The sequence below is a fragment of the Melitaea cinxia genome, chromosome 14 (assembly GCF_905220565.1).
Source record: "Melitaea cinxia chromosome 14, ilMelCinx1.1, whole genome shotgun sequence".
In the NCBI taxonomy this organism is placed as follows: domain Eukaryota; kingdom Metazoa; phylum Arthropoda; class Insecta; order Lepidoptera; family Nymphalidae; genus Melitaea; species Melitaea cinxia.
In genome coordinates, this window is record NC_059407.1 from 8,317,482 (window position 1) to 8,336,213 (window position 18,732).

At 32.4% G+C, this 18,732-nt stretch overlaps 5 protein-coding genes across 5 annotated transcripts; 1 reads left to right on the top strand and 4 right to left on the bottom strand.

The window, feature by feature from the left end:
* The first annotated feature begins 947 nt into the window (after window positions 1-947).
* Window positions 948-1,816, top strand: LOC123659692. Its single transcript, XM_045594882.1, has one exon. The coding sequence runs from the start codon at window positions 987-989 to the stop codon at window positions 1,674-1,676; it is 690 nt and encodes a 229-aa protein (XP_045450838.1). The 5' UTR covers window positions 948-986; the 3' UTR covers window positions 1,677-1,816.
* Window positions 1,817-4,753: 2,937 nt separating this feature from the next.
* Window positions 4,754-5,405, bottom strand: LOC123659693. Its single transcript, XM_045594883.1, has one exon. The coding sequence runs from the start codon at window positions 5,362-5,364 to the stop codon at window positions 4,822-4,824; it is 543 nt and encodes a 180-aa protein (XP_045450839.1). The 5' UTR covers window positions 5,365-5,405; the 3' UTR covers window positions 4,754-4,821.
* Window positions 5,406-8,126: 2,721 nt separating this feature from the next.
* Window positions 8,127-8,629, bottom strand: LOC123660009. The gene has a single exon (XM_045595151.1). It carries the CDS (start codon window positions 8,627-8,629, stop codon window positions 8,231-8,233), a length of 399 nt encoding a protein of 132 aa, XP_045451107.1. The 3' UTR covers window positions 8,127-8,230.
* Window positions 8,630-10,088: 1,459 nt separating this feature from the next.
* LOC123660008 (cuticle protein 16.5-like) lies at window positions 10,089-11,026 on the bottom strand. The gene has a single exon (XM_045595150.1). The coding sequence runs from the start codon at window positions 10,981-10,983 to the stop codon at window positions 10,171-10,173; it is 813 nt and encodes a 270-aa protein (XP_045451106.1). The 5' UTR covers window positions 10,984-11,026; the 3' UTR covers window positions 10,089-10,170.
* A 3,035-nt stretch (window positions 11,027-14,061) lies between these two features.
* LOC123660010 (larval/pupal cuticle protein H1C-like) lies at window positions 14,062-18,732 on the bottom strand. Its single transcript, XM_045595153.1, has 3 exons — window positions 18,657-18,732; window positions 14,678-14,851; window positions 14,062-14,298 (listed from the first exon to the last, which is right to left on the bottom strand). Exons 1-3 carry the CDS (start codon window positions 18,666-18,668, stop codon window positions 14,200-14,202), a joined length of 285 nt encoding a protein of 94 aa, XP_045451109.1. The 5' UTR covers window positions 18,669-18,732; the 3' UTR covers window positions 14,062-14,199.

Below are 18,732 nucleotides of genomic sequence, written 5' to 3' on the forward strand. Positions count from 1 at the left end.
TAAGGCGTGTTGAGGGGAAAATTTAAATGAACGAAAGATATAAATAGTATTTAAATATTTCATAATTAAATTAAAAAAAAAAATTACTGTCCTTTAGTTAAAAAATCGGCTTATGGTTTCAGTATCGCTAATTGCATTTTCGTCATCTTAAGTACCTATCTAGTTTACATGTTCTATTTTTAGCAGAAGTACCGTTTACAATAATTTTCTCGATGATTTGTGTTTAAAAAAAAGTTTTTTGTTTAGACGAGACGTAGAATTAATTTTGTGTTTAAGCAATAATTGTGTTTACTAGTAATACAACATAGGTAGTCGATAAAACAGCCCATTAAAGACACATTATTAAAGATAACTCAAAAAGATTATCAAATAAATTTTTCAGATTTCCATTAAATTTCCATCAAAGGCTTTCGACTAAAAAAAAGAATCATTAAAATCGGTATAAAGTTAAGACATAAAAAATACAGTCAAATTGAGATCTTCCTACTTCTATTTTTTGAAGACGGTAAAAATGTTTATTTATTTAATTGAAGTTGTTTTGTTTTGTATTAAGTAATGACTTTAATGTCATACTAAAATGAAATTCACAAGCTATTTATAATGAATAACAAATTAAATCTATCTTGTAGAAATTTATTTGAACAGAGAAGAGTTATAAACAAGTCAATTAAATTGTGGATAGTATTTTTATTTTTAATTTTTAGTAGTTTAACATTTACTTCATATTATCTTACTCGTGAACAAGTCGTACACTTAATTCATTATTTGCTTTTATTTTGTGACAATGGACTTTCGTGACAGTGATGAACTGAGTAGTTATAAGTTCTTGGCGTCCTTGCTCTGTGTAAATATCAGCTTCCTATGCGACTCTTACACACCGGTTTGCAATTCGAGATTACCCTTATTATTTCGGACTACATTGTATAAATACGGCGAAATACAGAACAGGGCATCAGTCGTTCTATATCCGAACAACACAGACCAAGATGTTTAAGTTGGTGGTGTTGTGTGCTTTTCTCGCTGCGGCGGTGGCAGAACCGAGTGGGCTCTTTGCACCTTTGGCGTACTCTACAAGTGTGATTTCACCAGCTTCTACTACTATCACCAGGCAGGCCAGCAGTGTCATCCATCCTTCACCAGTAATATACTCCGCTCCATGGTCTTACAATGCACATTTCGCTCATCTGATCAAGAAACGATCCGTCTTGGCACCAGCGAGCTACATTGCACCGGCCTCATTCGTCACTTCATACGCAGCTGGTCCCTTGTCTACTAGTTACACATACAGCCCATACACATACAGCCCAGCCCTTCCTTTGACGACGACTTATTCAGCACCTATCTACAGTGCCACCGCGCATTTCATTAAGAAGCGATCTGCTGTAATTCTGCCAAGTACTTATGTTGCTCCAAGATATACTGTTGCAACTTCTTATGTGCCAACCACGTATGCTGCTCCTGCTCATATCTTCTCGACGCCATTTGTATCCTCTGCTCCGATAGCGTATTCACATCTAATTAAGAAACGATCGGCTCCTTTTGCCATTACAACTTACTCAGCTCCTGCTGCCTTCTCTCATCAGTCTAGAATTGATATTAAAAGTTCACCTGCTTTTGCTTCTTACTCCTACCCCTTACCCCTTGCTTACTCAGGTCCTGTCCTGCTACACAAGTAGTGTGGGAATTATGTGAATTAAAGTTGCCAATGAAAAAAACAACGTCATCGAAATTTCAAAATTTATTTTCACAATAGTCATCTTTTGTTATTGTACATACATGTTAGATCACTGTAAATAAATACCAAACAAAAATGTAATTGAAGTTTTTTTTTTATCCTTGATAATTGTATTATAAAACGATATATTTCAAAATATTTGTTAGTCTAATTTTTTTGTTTACTTAAAAACCTTGACTAAAACTTATTAATAATATAAAGTGTTTTTACTCATTATAAATAAATCAGATATTTTATTTCCGAATGTAACATGTAATTTATTAATGTCTATACATAATATGGAACAAAAAAAAACATCAGAAAACCAAATCTCTCAACACTTACGGAGTACATTTTACATTTTAGAGATAGAATATGACATAAAAAAAAAATAGATTAACTAACTAATAAAATTTAAATCAACCTTGTGTAGATAACACTACATTTTCTGTACTTTCTTCCACATTTGTTTTTCCGGTACTTTGAATGGTGTTTGTTGTCACTTCTTTCGAATCTTGACCTTGTCCTATTTGGATCGGGTGTTCTAGAGCCCGAGCTAATGGCATGTTTTGGAATATAGTTAACGCTATAGGTGTAAGTCCAGTATCACTGACCACGGGTGTTAATAATAGCTCGCTTTTTAGCTCTTCTCTTGATGGATATGTCGCATACACTACAGGGCTGTAAACCAAAGGGGTTGCTATGATATTAGATGAATGCTTTACATGTATCTGAGATTGATGTGAAACAGCGCTTGGCGCTGCGTATATCACTGGTAAAAGCTGACAATTGACTGCACAAATGAAAAACGATATTAAAATTAGTCGATACATTTTGAAGACTATTTCGTTATTAGAAGCGTAACATCGTGTTTCGTTGTTTTATACATGACTGTGTAACGGTAAATATGCATTGACCACACGTGGTCGTGTATTCAAGTTCATGACCGATGGTCTGACTGGTTGTTGCATCACAGCGGGCGATGGCCGGATTAAGATGAACGATATTATTCCACTTATACTTATGACTATTACTGTATGTACTTACACATATTTTGATGCCTCACCTGTATATGAGTTATAATAAATGTTTGTCCTTTATTGTACCGTAATTTTTTTTTTCATAAATATGTAAAGATTATTGAGTGAAGTCTTATTTTGTGGTGCTATTAATACGGACAACATGTAATTGTAAAATAGATTTTTTTTAAATAAACTGTAAAAACATATAGTAGCCTTTCTTTTCTGAAAATATTTAGTATGACATTTTTGTTTAGCAATAACCAATTTCTAACAACAAAGCTCACAAACTTGATCACTTGTCATTTGATAATACCTAACGAATGAGCTTCCCGAAAAATTTAGAGCTTATCGTAAGACCATACAATGTTTGTATATGTAAAAAAATCGACCGCACGAATCGTCCGAATATTTTAATGAATACAATACACATATTATCGAAATGCAATGCTCGTGCTTTTTAGAATCGGTTTACAAAAGATGAACATAAACAAAAAAAAAAAAAAAAAAAAAAAATACGTATAGAGAAAAATAGAAACTTCTCCTTGTTTCATTGAAATCAGTTAAAAATTGTACCGCATATGTATTATCCTGTTATGATTTCTAATCACATAGAGTTTGCCCAATTAGATAAGCTGTTTGTGATTACCTCGCTGATTCTTGTTATATTATAGAAAGATAATTAAAAAATATTTTTTAATAAACGGCACAAAACTCTCAGATAATATGGCATAATTGAATATAAAAATTACAATCTGACGGTGAAGTATTTGAATCAATGTCTATTTTGGGACAACTTCAGTTTAGCAATATTCGATTTGTATAAGATATCACAAAAAATAAATAACTATTTTTTTTTCTAACAATAACAATGTTCAATACAGTAACAAATCTTTTAAAACTTTTGACACAGTCACTATGATGCAAAATATTTAAAAAAAAATCACAGATATGCGGAACTCGGTCTTGGACATGGATATTTAACAAAACCTTTGGGACATTACAAACTAAAGAGATCGCTGCATATTGTTCCTGTTGATAAATAGGACCCTAATAGAGCTGGACTGGTCGGTACCGTGGGCCATTTGGAAGAATACCTTCTGTAGCTTCTTTTGACCGATCGCTGCCATTTAGTCAGCAGCTGTTTCACATCAGCAACGTGTGCCATGCGTACTGCGCCCACAGTGGTCTCATTTACCTGTAGTCACAGTTACCTGTAGTCAGTGTTTTACCTGTAGTCGTAAAAGATATACATACACCAGTCGGTGCTCCATATATTTCGAAGTCTTTATTTAACTCTAATTATGACCATTATGAACTAGGATACATTGGACACAAATATTAATTCAACCACATATAATTTTAAAAATGTTTTTTAAATGTGTAATTGTTTATGTATTGTTATAAAATATAATTATGTTTGCTCACAAAGGAAAACAAGTAATTCAAAGTACGTAAGTAACTACGATTTTCGAGGTTTTTCCTCGATTTCTCTGGGATTCCATAACCAGATCCTGGTTTTCTTATACATTTGGAATGTCTCCTTTCCAAGAAAAAAAGAACAATCAAAATCGGTTCACAAACGACGAAGTTATCCCCGAACATACATTAAAATATATATACAGTCGAATTGAGTAACCTCCCCTTTTTTAAGTCGGTTAAAAATAAAGATTTTTAAATTTTAACTAAATTGTAATTATTTCTTTTTATTTTGCTATCAAACCACTGTTTTATTTTAATTAATTTACCTTATAACCTATATGCCTTTTTTTAAATATATACAAACTACTCTTAAAGTAATTTAAATTAAGTTATTAATAGTACATTTACATTGTTATAATAATTTTGTAGAATAGTATAAATATCATAAGGTTTTCTAATTTGAAACTTATACACTTAAATAGAAAATAACACAACATTTGACTTTGAATTTGTTAAAACAATCTTAAAACAAATTTTCGAATTTTATTGTCAAAAGTTCATTTGATACATATGAATAATAAAACCAATTTTTTTTTAGTGATTCATTTATTTCGGCAGTGTTGACTTATTTATGTATACAATATTATTTGTCGTAATCGGGTCGATTTACCATGGGTGTACGGAGAAAGCTTTGGGTACTACAGCAGGGTATGGGTAGGAGGGGGCGAATGGAGTTGAGTAGGTTGAGACAAAGGATGAAGAGTAGCCTAATGGAGATACAACACCGTTATAACTGGCAAGAGGAGTCACAGTGGCTACAGGGCTGACTACTGAACTGTAAGAGACAGGAACGACAGAACGCTTGGCGAGATGGTGCACACCAGAGAGGGCTTTGGCTTGGTAGTGAGCAATACGGCTGGAAACTACCTCGGGGGTGTCCAAAGGCACTCCGTGAACGGCATCTAATACGACAGCGGGAGAGTTAGGTGCTTGTGCAAGAGCAGACACTGCGGGTACCACGCCTGTGACATACGGTGAGTAAGGAGCGCTGTAGTAAGCAGGCACGACGTGCGATCCATGAACTACGTTGCTGCTGTACTGGGACACAGAGCTTACAGCAGGTACCGTGTTGTAAGTGAAGGGCGCCCATACATCGGGCTTGGCAGCGGCCAAAGCGAGCACGGAGAACAACACCACCAACTTGAACATTTTGGTCTGCGTTGAGATGTTCGATCGATGAAATAAATCGACTGATGATCCACGCACGGTCGCAAATGTTTATATAGTGAGATTTGAAACCAGTGTACTACAAAAAATATACCAAATCACCTTCAAATGATAGTCTTAGATAGCCGTTGTCAACTAAAATTGTTTTTATATCTTGTTATACAGAGACGCATTTTTTTAGACGGAAGTGTTGGATCTAAATATCAAGGCGGACATAATTACATTAACATCAGTGGATAATAAATTTTATTTTAATTTACTAAATGGTCGTTAATAAAGGGTTTTATGGTAACAAAAAAAAAGTGAACTATACATTAATTTAGTTTGTAAAGTAAAAATAATGTTTGACTAAGAATTATTTTTATTTTAATCAAAGTATATAATTTATTTTAAGAAACTATCAGTAAAAAGTAAATAAATAAATGCCTTACCCTCAATGGATTCCACTATATCGGACGTCTGGAAATATTAAAAGTACAGACCACCTAATGTAAGTTAGATGTATGTATATGAATGAATAGCAGGGGAAGAAATCAAGCTTGCAATATTTGAATTTAGATCTAACGCACTTAACTTTATTTGTTTTATGTATATTGTATATTAGTTTTTAACTTTCTTATTCCTCTTTTATTGCCTTATACTATATTCAATTTTAATTTTAATCACTCAGAACAGCTAATAGAAAAAAAACACTTGTAATGAATGTAGGTGGCATATTTATGTTATACTAATACTAAGACATCATTACCGACAGATATTAAGTAAAAATAATTGGCACGTTAATATACAAAAACGATGGTTAAATATTCATCGACCAATATTCCAATACATTAGTACTATTTATAATGGTCTAATAATAATATCCGAATAAGACATGATATTCAACCATCTGTTTAATGGAAAAAACTATTTCTTTTGTTTACTTTAGTATATTAAAAATATCCAGCCAGGATTTTTTTAGCCACTCCATTCGCGATTAATTAAATGAATATACAAAATTAAAAAAATTATTTCTATTCATTAAATAGATGGGTGAAGTTCTATTCCATTTGGGATTTAGGGTTTTACAGTTTTGTATATTTTTTGCTATTAAATAATTTAGTGTTTAGTAGCAACGCATACTACATTCAAATTCTTTTTAACACTTCAAAACTTGAAACAATAGCTATATTAACACCTGTCTAGAATGTAAAAAGTGTAAGCCATGTTCGTCCACTATATCGCAGTTCGCATTCAGCATTCTCAATACCTTCACAGAATGAATTAGTTCTCTTGGCGTCAGAGAAATGGAACAGAAAATTTCACAAACTACTTATTTTCACCTAATTTGAAGTTCATGATTATAGATTCATACCTAAGAGTCGTTTGGTATACTTTATAACAAGCTTCTTAATTAAAAATATTCTTTACTTAAACAATTATGAAAATAGGGCCACTAATCAATTAATGAATAATTAGCAATTTATTGTGTACTATATTACTATTATATATAACATGACGGTATCATTATCTTTGTTTTTTTTTGTTTAAATACCTATAATTTAAATAAAACAAATTTTTATGTTGGTTATTTAAAAAGTAGTTTAAAAAATTTCGAGCGAAAAAGCGAAAGTACTCCGTATTTATCGAAAGATTTTTTGCTCACTAGCGTTGAAGACTGGGTCACACGTGGTCGTCGTAGACAATACCCAGTCTGACGCGTGTAAGTAAACTTAGGTGTCGAGGATGCAACGAGAGTGATTTTCTTAATATCTTTAATGGAAAATACGCAGCTTTTGTTTTGTAGAAATAAAGTAAGTGACGGAATAATAGTTGAAATCGTATTAGTTTTCGGTATGGAATTATCTTTTTTTTATATTCTGTCTTTAAATCTAATAAAAATACAGGGTTACTTTAATTTAATAAGTCTATAAATAGTAAGTATTTAATAAGAATTTTTATTAAGGATTTTTTATAAAAAAGATATTTCTAGAATCCACTCAAAAGATTTTGTATAAAATATACTTTTAAGAATACATTTGTCAAAACTCTAGTTATAAAGAATTTCAATCATTACAGATTATAAATAGAAATTTCGTCAACGTTTAGCTTTTACAGAACATGTGAAGTTAAACAGACGAGTAAGTATTTGATATTAAGTTTAATAGATGATTTTTCTCAACTTGTTAAAACGCGTGGTTAACTGATCATGCTTTTATAGAACACATCACATTTCAACAAATTACTTGGTATTACGATTATTGTTTAACTTCCTGACTATTTATACCGCCATTATTTATCAAATAATTTTTTTCAATGTGAGAATTTGTGACATTGTTAATAATTGTAGTTGAAAAAAATCAATTTATTCAACTTTTAAAAATTGAAATTGTACTGTCATATGTATATGTTACCGTATTCTGCTAATCCAATAATAAATATATGTTTCTTTTAACGAAAATGATTAAAGTGAAATATAAATAACATAAGTATTTAAGTAGTAGTACCTATATTAGTTTTTCAGTTTCAAACTTTGATAAATGCCTTCAACCTAATTTATTTATACATTATTGCTAAATACATTAATTAAATTAATCAATTGATTTTTAAAGGTACCTTAAATAATACATTTATAAGGTGTAATGAAACTGAATTTTTATTATTTGAAAGTTACTAAAATAAAAGCAAAATTTTATTGATTTTATTTTTAGCAGTACAAAAAAAAAAACAATCGGTTTGGTGTTTTTAAAAATAAAAGAAAATAATTTAATTTCATGATTCATTTATTTCGGCATTACTGACTTATCGATGGGTACATTACAACCGTTATATAACACATTCAAATATTATCGTTCGTGATTAGGTCGATTTACCATGGGTGCACGGAGAGAGCTTTGGGTACTACAGCAGGGTATGAGTAGGCGTGGGTGTATGGAGCGGAGTAGGCAGAGACAAAGGGTGAAGAGTAGCCTAACGGAGATACAACACCGTGGTAACTAGAGACTGGAGTTACAGGGCTAACAACTGAACTGTAAGAGAAGGGGACGACGGAACGCTTGGCGAGATGGTGCACACCGGCAGTTGCTGGATAGTATGAGTATTGGGCGTTGTAATAAGTAGGTACGACTGGGGATCCATGATAAACGTTGCCGCTGTACTGGGACACAGAGCTTACAGCAGGTACCGTGTTGTAAGTGAAGGGCGCCCATACATCGGGCTTGGCAGCGGCCAAAGCGAGCACGGAGAACAACACCACCAACTTGAACATTTTGGTCTGCGTTGAGACGTTCGATCGATGAAATAAATCGACTGATGATCCACGCACGGTCGCAAATGTTTATATAGTGAGTTTTGAAACCAGTGTACTACAAAAAATCACCTTCAAATGATAGTCTTAGATAGCCGTTGTCTACTAATTTAATTTATGTGTTAATTATGTAGTATATTAGTAAAATTATATACACGTTATTTTTTTTAAAACAAGGTTGGCAAACAAGCATACAGCTCAGATGATGGTAAGCGATTATCGTAGCCTATAGACGCCTACAACACCAGAAGCATCGAAGCGCGTTGCCGACCCCACCCCAAAACCCCTAAAGGAGTTCTGGTCACCTTACTTACCACAAGAACACAACACTGTTTGAAAGCAGTGTTATTTAACTGTGATCTTCTGTAAATTCTAGGGACTTCCCCAATCGGGCTGCTCCAGATTTGAGAAGGATATTTCCTGCTGTGCTCTATCTCAGTTAAGTTCTTTTGTTACGTTATTTTAATAGCAATAGCATAGTCAGCAAATATTTTTCCTATTAGCGCAGAAGCAATGTACTTATTAAACAATATCATCTAGTAATGTCGTAATATGTAAGGTAGCATAAATATTATAAACATGGAGATGTACAAAAAAGGGGAATTTTAATTAAAATTTCCAGTTTTAAAAAACTGCGTTGCTTTCTATAGTTTTAAATAAAGAAGAAGAAATATACTTTATTGTGCATATTACAAGCTATTATACATAGGTATCTTTAAAAATAAAACTTACAAAATAATATTATGCACATCTTGGTCTTATCGCTAGGTAAGCGATTTCCTTAGGGTAGAGATTTTAATACAAAACAGAGTATCAATAAATCATCAAAACAAAAATTAAAAAAAAGTGGATCCTACATTATTATATAGGTTTTTATCGCAACATATTTTTGTGATTCATTATAAAAAAAAATCGGTCTAGTACCAGTCGGACTTGCACGCCGAGGGTTTCGGATAAACAAAATTATTAAAAATATTGTTATTATATGATGTAATTAAAAATTTATTCTTCTCGGAATTTTTCTTTATCTGTGCTATAAGATGGAGCTTCGTACCAAATTTTAAAATTCTGAGTTCACGGGAAGTTTTGTAGTATATCTGTATCTTTTAATTGCATTGGCTTAGAAATTTGATTTTTTCACCGCTCTAAGGGACAATAGATTTAAGTATTTGATATCAATTTCAGCTTGATACATCCACGCGTTCCCGAGAGAAAAGGTCTTGATAGACAAACGGACAATAAAGTGATCCCATAAGGGTTCCGTTTTTTTCCTTTTGAGGTAAGGAACATAAAATACCTCATCATATCTTAAAGGAAAACACCAAATATATTATATACTTATAATAACTTTTTCTATAATAATCAAAAAACCATGTCCTGTGACAAAAAAGGGTTAGACTTAATTTGAAAATAAAAAAAAGCATATTCAATGTTTGTTTATTTTTGACAAAGGTTTAAATAAATTCATCTTTAGAATACGTTCTTCGCTTTTATGATGGCGCTTAGTAAGAATAAATTCCGTATGCACCAGTAACGACAGGACCCGATACAGCAATGGGGGCTCCGACACGAGCAACTGGTGATGGGTACACAAACGAATTCGCGTAACTGGATATGACTGGAGATGTTGAGAAGGTGGATACTACAGGGGCACTTGCAATAACTCCAACTGAACGTTTTTCAATTTTGTGAGATTCTTCAACAGCTTCCTTTGCTTCAAGGTGTGCAGCACGAGCAGCGGCAACTTCCGGAGTTTCAGTGGGGGCTACAGGTAAGTTCGCGATGTTAACAGGTGCAACAGAATTAACGGAGACAGTTTTTACAATTGGCACAGCGGGAGCTATCGCAGGAGCGTAAATAGATGACGTATACGTTGCGGGAATCGGAGCGCTGTATGTTATAGGACCAGCAGCGAAAGCGAATGGAGCAGTGTAACTGCTAACAACGGCTGGAGACGATTTAATGTCAACACGAGACTGGGATGAAACTGCGGCAGGGGCAGCAACTGCGAGTGGAGCAGCATACGCGGAGTGAGTGACAATCGCAGCTGGCGCAGTGTATGCAATAGGAGCGGTGTATGTAGCAGGGGCAGCAACTACTGCAGGTTCAGCGATGATAGTACGGGTCACTGGTGCTACAGCTTCAGTTGCGACTATAGCAGGTGATGACTTGATATCTAGCCGTGACTGGTGTGAAACCGCAGCTGGAGCTACTGCGAGAGCGGGAGCGGCGTAGCTTATGATATCAGATTTAATGAAGCTTGGTTTGGCTGCGCCTAGCGCCAGAACAGAAAGTAACACCACCAGCGAATTCATCGTGGTCTGTGTTTGTTCAGAAGTAGACGACTAAGGAATTTATACTGACGCTTTCTTTGGGACGTCGGACGTATTTATACTGGATCATGATCCAAATGTATTAAAAGTCAAGTTCAACTTGTATGTGTTACTCATCGCATGAAATTTATATCTAGCCTCGAAAGAATATCTTAGTAGAATGTTCAGTTTTAACAACTAACCCGTATATATCAATTTTAAGATGTCAAATAATCCGAGAGAATATAGGTTAAATTAAAAATATAAAACAAAAGAATTAAATATTGTACCACCTGCTACGACTAATACACCTTTATTATTTTCGTTTACTTGATACACATTTTTTTTACAAAAAAAGGTGTGCAATAAAGGGTAAATGAATAAATAACTAATATTAAGTGCAACTCAAAAGGATCATTAAGTATAATGTGGTCTTTGCATACGATTATACATGTTTTTTCTTGAAATATTTAATTTTGCTAAATTGTGCAAAAATATTTAGGGAAATATTTTTCTATTTATATGTAACTAAAACCAATTACGAGTAAAAATAAAACAAAAATAATAGATCATGTTTGACAACATTTAAAATAATAAATTAATCTTTTCATAATGGTAAATTTATTTTTCTTCTCGTTTCGCGTACCGTTGCAACGTAAATGAATATATTAACGTTACCGTAGATCACAGTCAAGTAGCAAAGTAATTTAATGTTTATATAATTTACACTCCCTCGTAAAGTAGTCTTCTAATTTACACTCCCTCGTAAAATAGTCTTCTAATTTACAATTTTGTAAAAGTTAAAAAAATAATATGAACGTGAAGAGTAAATAGTTTTCACATTCTAGTAAGATTGGTTCTAAAACATAGATTTTGCATTTAGCTGTATCACTACATAGTATAAAACAAAGTCGCTTTCTCTGTCCCTGCACATGTATGTACGCTTAAATCTTTAAAACTACGCAACAGATTTTGATGCGGTTCTTTTTAATAGATAGATTGATTCAAGAGGAAGGTTTATATGTATAATAACATCCATTAAATAGTGGAGAAATACTGTTATTTTTGAGTTTTCTAATGTTATGTCGTAAATAATTATTTTTTTTTCGCTTAAATTGCAAACGCAGCCTGAACCCTACGAGATTTATCAAAATAATGTACTAAGTATTGTACACATTGAAAAGGTCTACAGAAAACTCCGCAATGGTATATACCTATCTCTTATGGATATCCCACAATAACATTTTTTTGTCATTTACTTTTTACGACAAATAATGGCTAATTTTCGAAGCGATTTTAACCAATACAGCATTAATCCTTATCCAATTAAATACCTTAAATGTATTTTTTATTTAATATAGATCTATATGGCCCTTTACAGCATATGATTTAAATGAATATTTTTGAAGATATTACAGATTTAAAAATCGCGGTACGTAGCGTTTGCGGCGGTTCCGGGCGGCTTTTACTCTAAGTTAACGCGTGCGGGCCACGGGCAGTAATGAATAAATAAAAACTACTGGATCGATTTTAATCATTTTTTCAGTGAATGACATAGGCTATAATTATATTTTATACCCGTGCGAAGCCGGAGCGGGTCGCTAGTGGCAAATAAAGCAGCTTAAAGTGTTTCTATTTTGTTGATAGCTATTTGTGCAAATAAGGTATTTTCAATGACTGTGAAAATGTTTATGCAAAGATCTATATAAAATATCTGAAAAACAAAATTTAATTCGACATTCTAAATTTATGAAATAATATCACGCTTGATGGAAACAAACAAACACCGAGAAGAAATCTGCAAGGCTTCGAAATAAGTACCTGTATATTTATATCCGCTACTACAAAGTGAGGATTACAATTCTCACCCTATTCATAGTAAAAATAGAGGTGTTTCTCTATTCGAGATATTATTACAGTGCGGTATCATACACAGAACGCTCTGGAAATATCCACACAACAGTAGCATAGTGTTAAATGTTTTGGATGTGTGTTGATGTGCTCCAATATGGAAGAATATTGAAGTATTTATCAACATTATCGTTAGTTACAAAGTGACTAAAATATTTTTATTTACCAACATCGTTATTTTATATTCATTCAAAATCGTAATTAACGAGATATTTTCAAGTATATTGCGTATATACGACAATTTCTTTCCAAATTAAGTCTCTTATGACATTAATGTGTTAAGTGATAAAAAATATGTCATAATGTATTATAATGGTATACGAGTAAACACAAAGAAAATATTTCACTTGTTTATTCTTAATGTTTTATCTCGAAGTATAATAAATTATACTTCTTATTAAATCAGGTTTTAAAGGCTCTTTAAATAATTTAGTAAACGTCGAACAAGTCGGGCTGGTATAGTAATTTAAACCCGTCGACTTGTTAAGAGTGTGGTTGAATATTTCTTCTTATTATTGTTCTATAAAGCGAAATGTTAAAGTTTACTGTGCGACCTTGAGCAAGCTTTCGTTCCTTGCCACTGGACAAGCGGGCGGAGTTTTGTTCTACTATCTATATGGAGCTGCTATAAAATTATTTTTAATATTAAAACTATTTTTTTATTACTTAATATTCAACAAAAGCATAATGCTCCACATGTATAGAATTCTGATTATTAATAATTTATTATGTTAATATTAACAATAACAAGATAACAAATAATAATTTAAAATTTATGTACGAGTATATGTAGTCTATAAATATAAAGCACTATCAAATTAAAAATAATAACAGCAAAAAACATGGTCTGACTTAAATAACAGCTCGTAGTTTATGTGGAACAGTGACAGATACCGGTCACATAAAATGGTATGCGGAATACTACTACCATATACAGACAACGCGTTATTTACAATGGTTCATTGTGTCATTAATGATTACTTTAGAGACAGACGGTGAGATGTAGGTAAATATAATTTCACTTATATTTTATTTTACTATATGTAAGATCACAATGTAATGAAATAGTTTTGTACAAAGACATTGTTAATTTTATAAAAAATAAAATAAAGTTCACTTGATCAGAGAATTATATATTCAAGGAGGTAAGGAAATATTGAATACACAAAGTTTATAAATAAATTATTTAATTTGTGTGTTTTTCATATCCAGACAGAATTTTCAAATTAACTTATGTTATATATTAAGTGTGATTGACTGTTGCATATCTTGACTGAAGTCTGGTGTTAGGCTTTGTGAGCTGGTTGTTTACCAGCCGTGGCTGTAACCGTGGGCAAGAGGGGCAGCTACCACGGGTGCGTGAGCAACGAGCGGCGCATGCGCTACGGCAACAGCTGGGGCCGCGACCTATCATCAAAAATTTGATATTTATTATTTAGATATTTGTAAGTTCCATACACGAAGTGAACTGAGTAAAGGCTTCTTTCTCCATATAACACAAGATGTAGCACTTAATCCACCAAACTGTTCCACTGCCGGTTGTTACAATACATACACATGATAAATATTTTTTACTTATTGGCTAATTTTAAACTACCGAAAATCCGCTTCAAACTACCTAGAAGTTTTTTTTGCTACATAACCAGTCTTTATACCTACTGAAGGACAGTTGTGACATATTTCATAGTTTTAATTGGTAAAACTATTATAATATAACCATATAACAATTACAATGTATAATATATTTTTAGCTTATTGAATTTTATGAAAGAAGTTTTTTTTTTACCCTAAGAGTGTTAACGTTAGCGTATGAAGTGGCAACTGGGACTGCTTGTTTCACAATTGGGGCGCTAAGGATGGGGGCGCTGACAACCGCAGGGGCGCCAACAATACCATGGCCCCAGGGTGCGACTAATCCGGGGGCAGCGGCGACAACAGCCAGAAGGGCGGCGAATACAACCTGAAATTCGAAAAATCGTGAATCGTTGCGAAAATTTTAGCTAATATTTTTTATAGTAACGCAGAAAATCATTGTTTTTATCTCATAAGATGTTAATTATGTAAAAAAAATAATTCTATCAACACTTAACCCTTGTAACAGAATTAAAGTTGAGTGCAAATAATGGGTTTAAAATATGAAATAATTTGAAACAACCCGTTGTGAAAAGAAATATGGAAAATGGCAAAAATTAATATGCACATACAACATACATATACATAAATTTGGATAAAAATACGACGAGTATAACACTGCATTAAAGGAAATATTTTACGAATTAAAAATAAAAATATAGACAATTTAATTAATTAGTTCAAACATGTAGGTCTAATAAATGTAAATTCGTTTCTAAGTTATAGTTCGTAATTATAAGTATTTATAATAATTATAGTTCTTATGGTAGTTTAATACTCAAAAGGACTCTGAGATATAGTAATTATAAAGCTATGTTGATACATAGCTTATCGTTTATAGTGAGTCCTTTAAAGTGATTGTCATACAAACGTAGCCGATACAAGTTTCTAGGGACTCGTGATATTAGATTTAATGTTGTGATATTTCAAGTTAGTGACACAAAAAAACTGGATTATTTTTTAACGTTTTTCTTAGATAGTTTAAACCAATAGTCACTATTTATAATTGTTTGAAGATAGCTTTAGAGAAACTAATGATATATTTAATTTAGCATAATTTTAATAATTTTTTTGACGACGCGTTGGCGAAACGGTCACAGCACTGGCTTGTGGCTGTGGCACTTACGGTTGCGGTTTCGATAGCCACACATGAAAAACATTTGTATTGGCCATACAGATGTATGTCGTGGTCTGGGTGTTTTTGCAGTCCTCGTGGGTCTCCCCACAGTGCCTCGGAGAGCACGTTAAGTCGTCGGTCCCGGTTGTTATCTTGTACACCTGATAGCGATCGTTAGTCATAGTAGGGAATATATCCGCTAACCTGCATTGGAGCAGCGTGGTGGATTAAGCTCTGATCCTTCTCCTAAACGGGGAAAGAGGCTTATGTCCAGCAGTGGGATTACAGGCTGAAGCGAATTTATTTATTTACAGGAAGCAACTATGTAAAAAACTGCTCTGGCGTAGTGTTATGGGTTACAAAAAATGTTTAAATATTAACTCTATTTAACATTTATTGTCATTGATACTGTATAATAATTTAATTTATATAAAAAACGTTGATTATAAACGCTTTATTAAATAAACTTGTCGTCAAAGGCAGCGTAGGTTTATTGATTTAAATTTGTATTATTTCCTTTCTAAAAAGGCCGCGGTACAAGTCATGAAACTGGCTCACGCGTCACCTTAATACCTTTTCTATAAAAATGGAGTTGTTACTTTGTTAAAATAAAGAAGAAGTGAAAAATAATTTTTAATAATTTATAGATGTATAAATTTTTAATGTAATTGTTCTAGTACAGTGTCTATACTTATAATAAAACTATAATAAGTTCAATTCAGTCAGTGCATGAAAAATATTTTTAAAATGTTTTGGAAAGGGCTACAAATAACTGATATTGTTTTATAAAATAGTAAATACTATTTAATACGATGACAAAAAGTTTTGTTTAGATTCGTCATGTACTGTATGTATCAGTATAGCTTAAATAATAACTTTATCCTTAATATATTAATATTTATTACTTTATATAATATTAATCAACCAAAAGTGAACCACCTTTTTTGTCTAAGAGTTGTAAATGTTTAAAACTCGAATTGTTTAGTTTTATTTACACAATTAGTAACTGGCAACTCAATGGCTTAATGAGACTATTTACTATCAATATAAAGCAAGACATGAGAGCCAATGGTCGCACTCAGAACGATGCAAAAGATAACGCAAAGTGGATAAGCTTTAGGCAGACCTTGCCAATAAAAGCTGACAAAACAAGAAGATAATACAAGATTTATTTTCTATTAAATTTTATATATCATTACATAGTATAAATAAAACAAAGTCGCTTCCCGCTGTCTGTATGCTTAGATCTTTAAAACTACGCAACGGCTTTTGATGCGGTTTTCTTTAGTAAACAGAGTGATACCAGAGGAAGGTTTATATGTATAATACATGCATCATATAGTAGAGGAGAAGTTCTAGTCGGTCACCAACCCGCCTGCCCAGCGTGGTGACTATGGACAAAACACATGAGTTCACGTTATTTGTGGCGTCAACTTGTGGAGGCCTATGTTCAGCAGTGGACTGTATAGACTGTAATGATGATATAGTAGAGGAAGACTGATAGTTTTTGCAGCCGTGCGAAGCTGGGGTGGGTCGCTAGTATTATAATAAAACAAGTAAATAATGGCGACAAAGATTCATTACGCTACGGCTATTTAGTTGTAACGTTAAAATTACTTTTTATCATTTTAAATATGTATTATTCTGAAATCTGCTTAATATTAAAATTGTTAAAATTTAATTTCTTCTATTATCATTGTCACACAGATGAAGTTTTATGTTATGTTATTTTTATTAGTCTCTTATCTATATAATCAAAAATGAATCACAAAATGTGTTGCTAAGCGCTAAGCTCGAGAACAGTTGAACATATTCTAGCCCATTTGTTTAGTTTTCTAACACTTTGTAGACAGTTTCTATGGAATGAAATATTTAAAAAAATGCGCTAATTTAAAAATAAAAATAGTAACGAATATTTCATTTTCATGCGCTTAATAGTCAAGATAGAAGACAAAGTCTGTCGAGTTTACTAGTTTGAATCATTACATAGTATACAACAAAATCGCTTCCCGCTGTCTGTATGTTTAAATCTTCAAAACCACGCAACGGATTTTGAAGCGGTTTTCAAAATTAATTAATAAATAAAATCATTTCAGAGAAAGGTTTATATGTACAATACATGCATAATACAATAGAGGAAAACTGATAGTTTTTGAGTCGCTAGTACGTATATACTATACTTATAAATAAAATTATAATAAGCATAAAATATAAACAATTATAACGTATGTGCATGTTTCAATAGTCGCAATTAATAAATTTAACGATTCAGGCTGTACCATCCCGTGCTGTGCATAGGTCCTCCACCATGCAGCTGCGGGTGTCGGATATATTTTATGTAGGCTTTTATATGAGTGAAAAATAATGCTGTAAGTCATTTAATCTATGCTCAAAAATTACTCGTGTCTATCAACGCGTAACGTAAAATACCTAATGTTACAGTTTTTATATTGTACAAGAAGTTGGCCTCGCCAGGTCGTTGTCGTTATCGAGAATGTCAAGTTCAAGTCAATAAAAACTCGGCAAGATATCCAAAAAAACCCATCACTTTCACGACGAGATGACGGATTTAAATGACTGATCTATTTTTATTTAGATTGTTTACGGATTTAATCACAGGTGCATTTTTTGCTATCATACAGACAAATCTAATATGATAACTATATTGGCAAATACAGATATAGAAAATTGATGGTTCATATTTAAGAACTGTGTATTACATTATTATTTAAATATTAATAAAAATATTTTCTTAATAAAACTAAAGAGTGAGGGAAATTTTTGTGTCGCAAAGTTTGTTTGTGATTGATTGCGTTTACGATGAAAGTTTTTGCATTACAAATAGCGGTTTGGGAATTTATACGTGAACGTAAGGAGCATTTTATAAGTTGTATTAACTGTATATGTTATATAGCTAAACCCATACAATAAATAATACGATTCTTTAAAAAGTTATAAAGTTCAATTTAACAAATAAAGAAAAAAGAAATATATAATGATATTATTGAATTCTTACCAGCTTGTACATTTTGATGGGGGTTTTGTGATTGGTTGGTGACCGGAGAATAATGGAATAAGTATGAATGTGTGAA

Excerpts from the sequence above, each read along its gene's own strand:
- LOC123659692 (XM_045594882.1), top strand. The coding sequence starts at position 987 with ATGTTTAAGTTGGTGGTGTTGTGTGCTTTTCTCGCTGCGGCGGTGGCA.
- LOC123660010 (XM_045595153.1), bottom strand. Across the intron at positions 14,299-14,677 it reads CTAACGTTAACACTCTTAGG|GTCGCGGCCCCAGCTGTTGC; the intron begins GTAAAAAAAAAA and ends TTTTGATGATAG.
- LOC123660008 (XM_045595150.1), bottom strand. The coding sequence starts at position 10,983 with ATGAATTCGCTGGTGGTGTTACTTTCTGTTCTGGCGCTAGGCGCAGCC.
- LOC123660009 (XM_045595151.1), bottom strand. The coding sequence starts at position 8,629 with ATGTTCAAGTTGGTGGTGTTGTTCTCCGTGCTCGCTTTGGCCGCTGCC.
- LOC123659693 (XM_045594883.1), bottom strand. The coding sequence starts at position 5,364 with ATGTTCAAGTTGGTGGTGTTGTTCTCCGTGCTCGCTTTGGCCGCTGCC.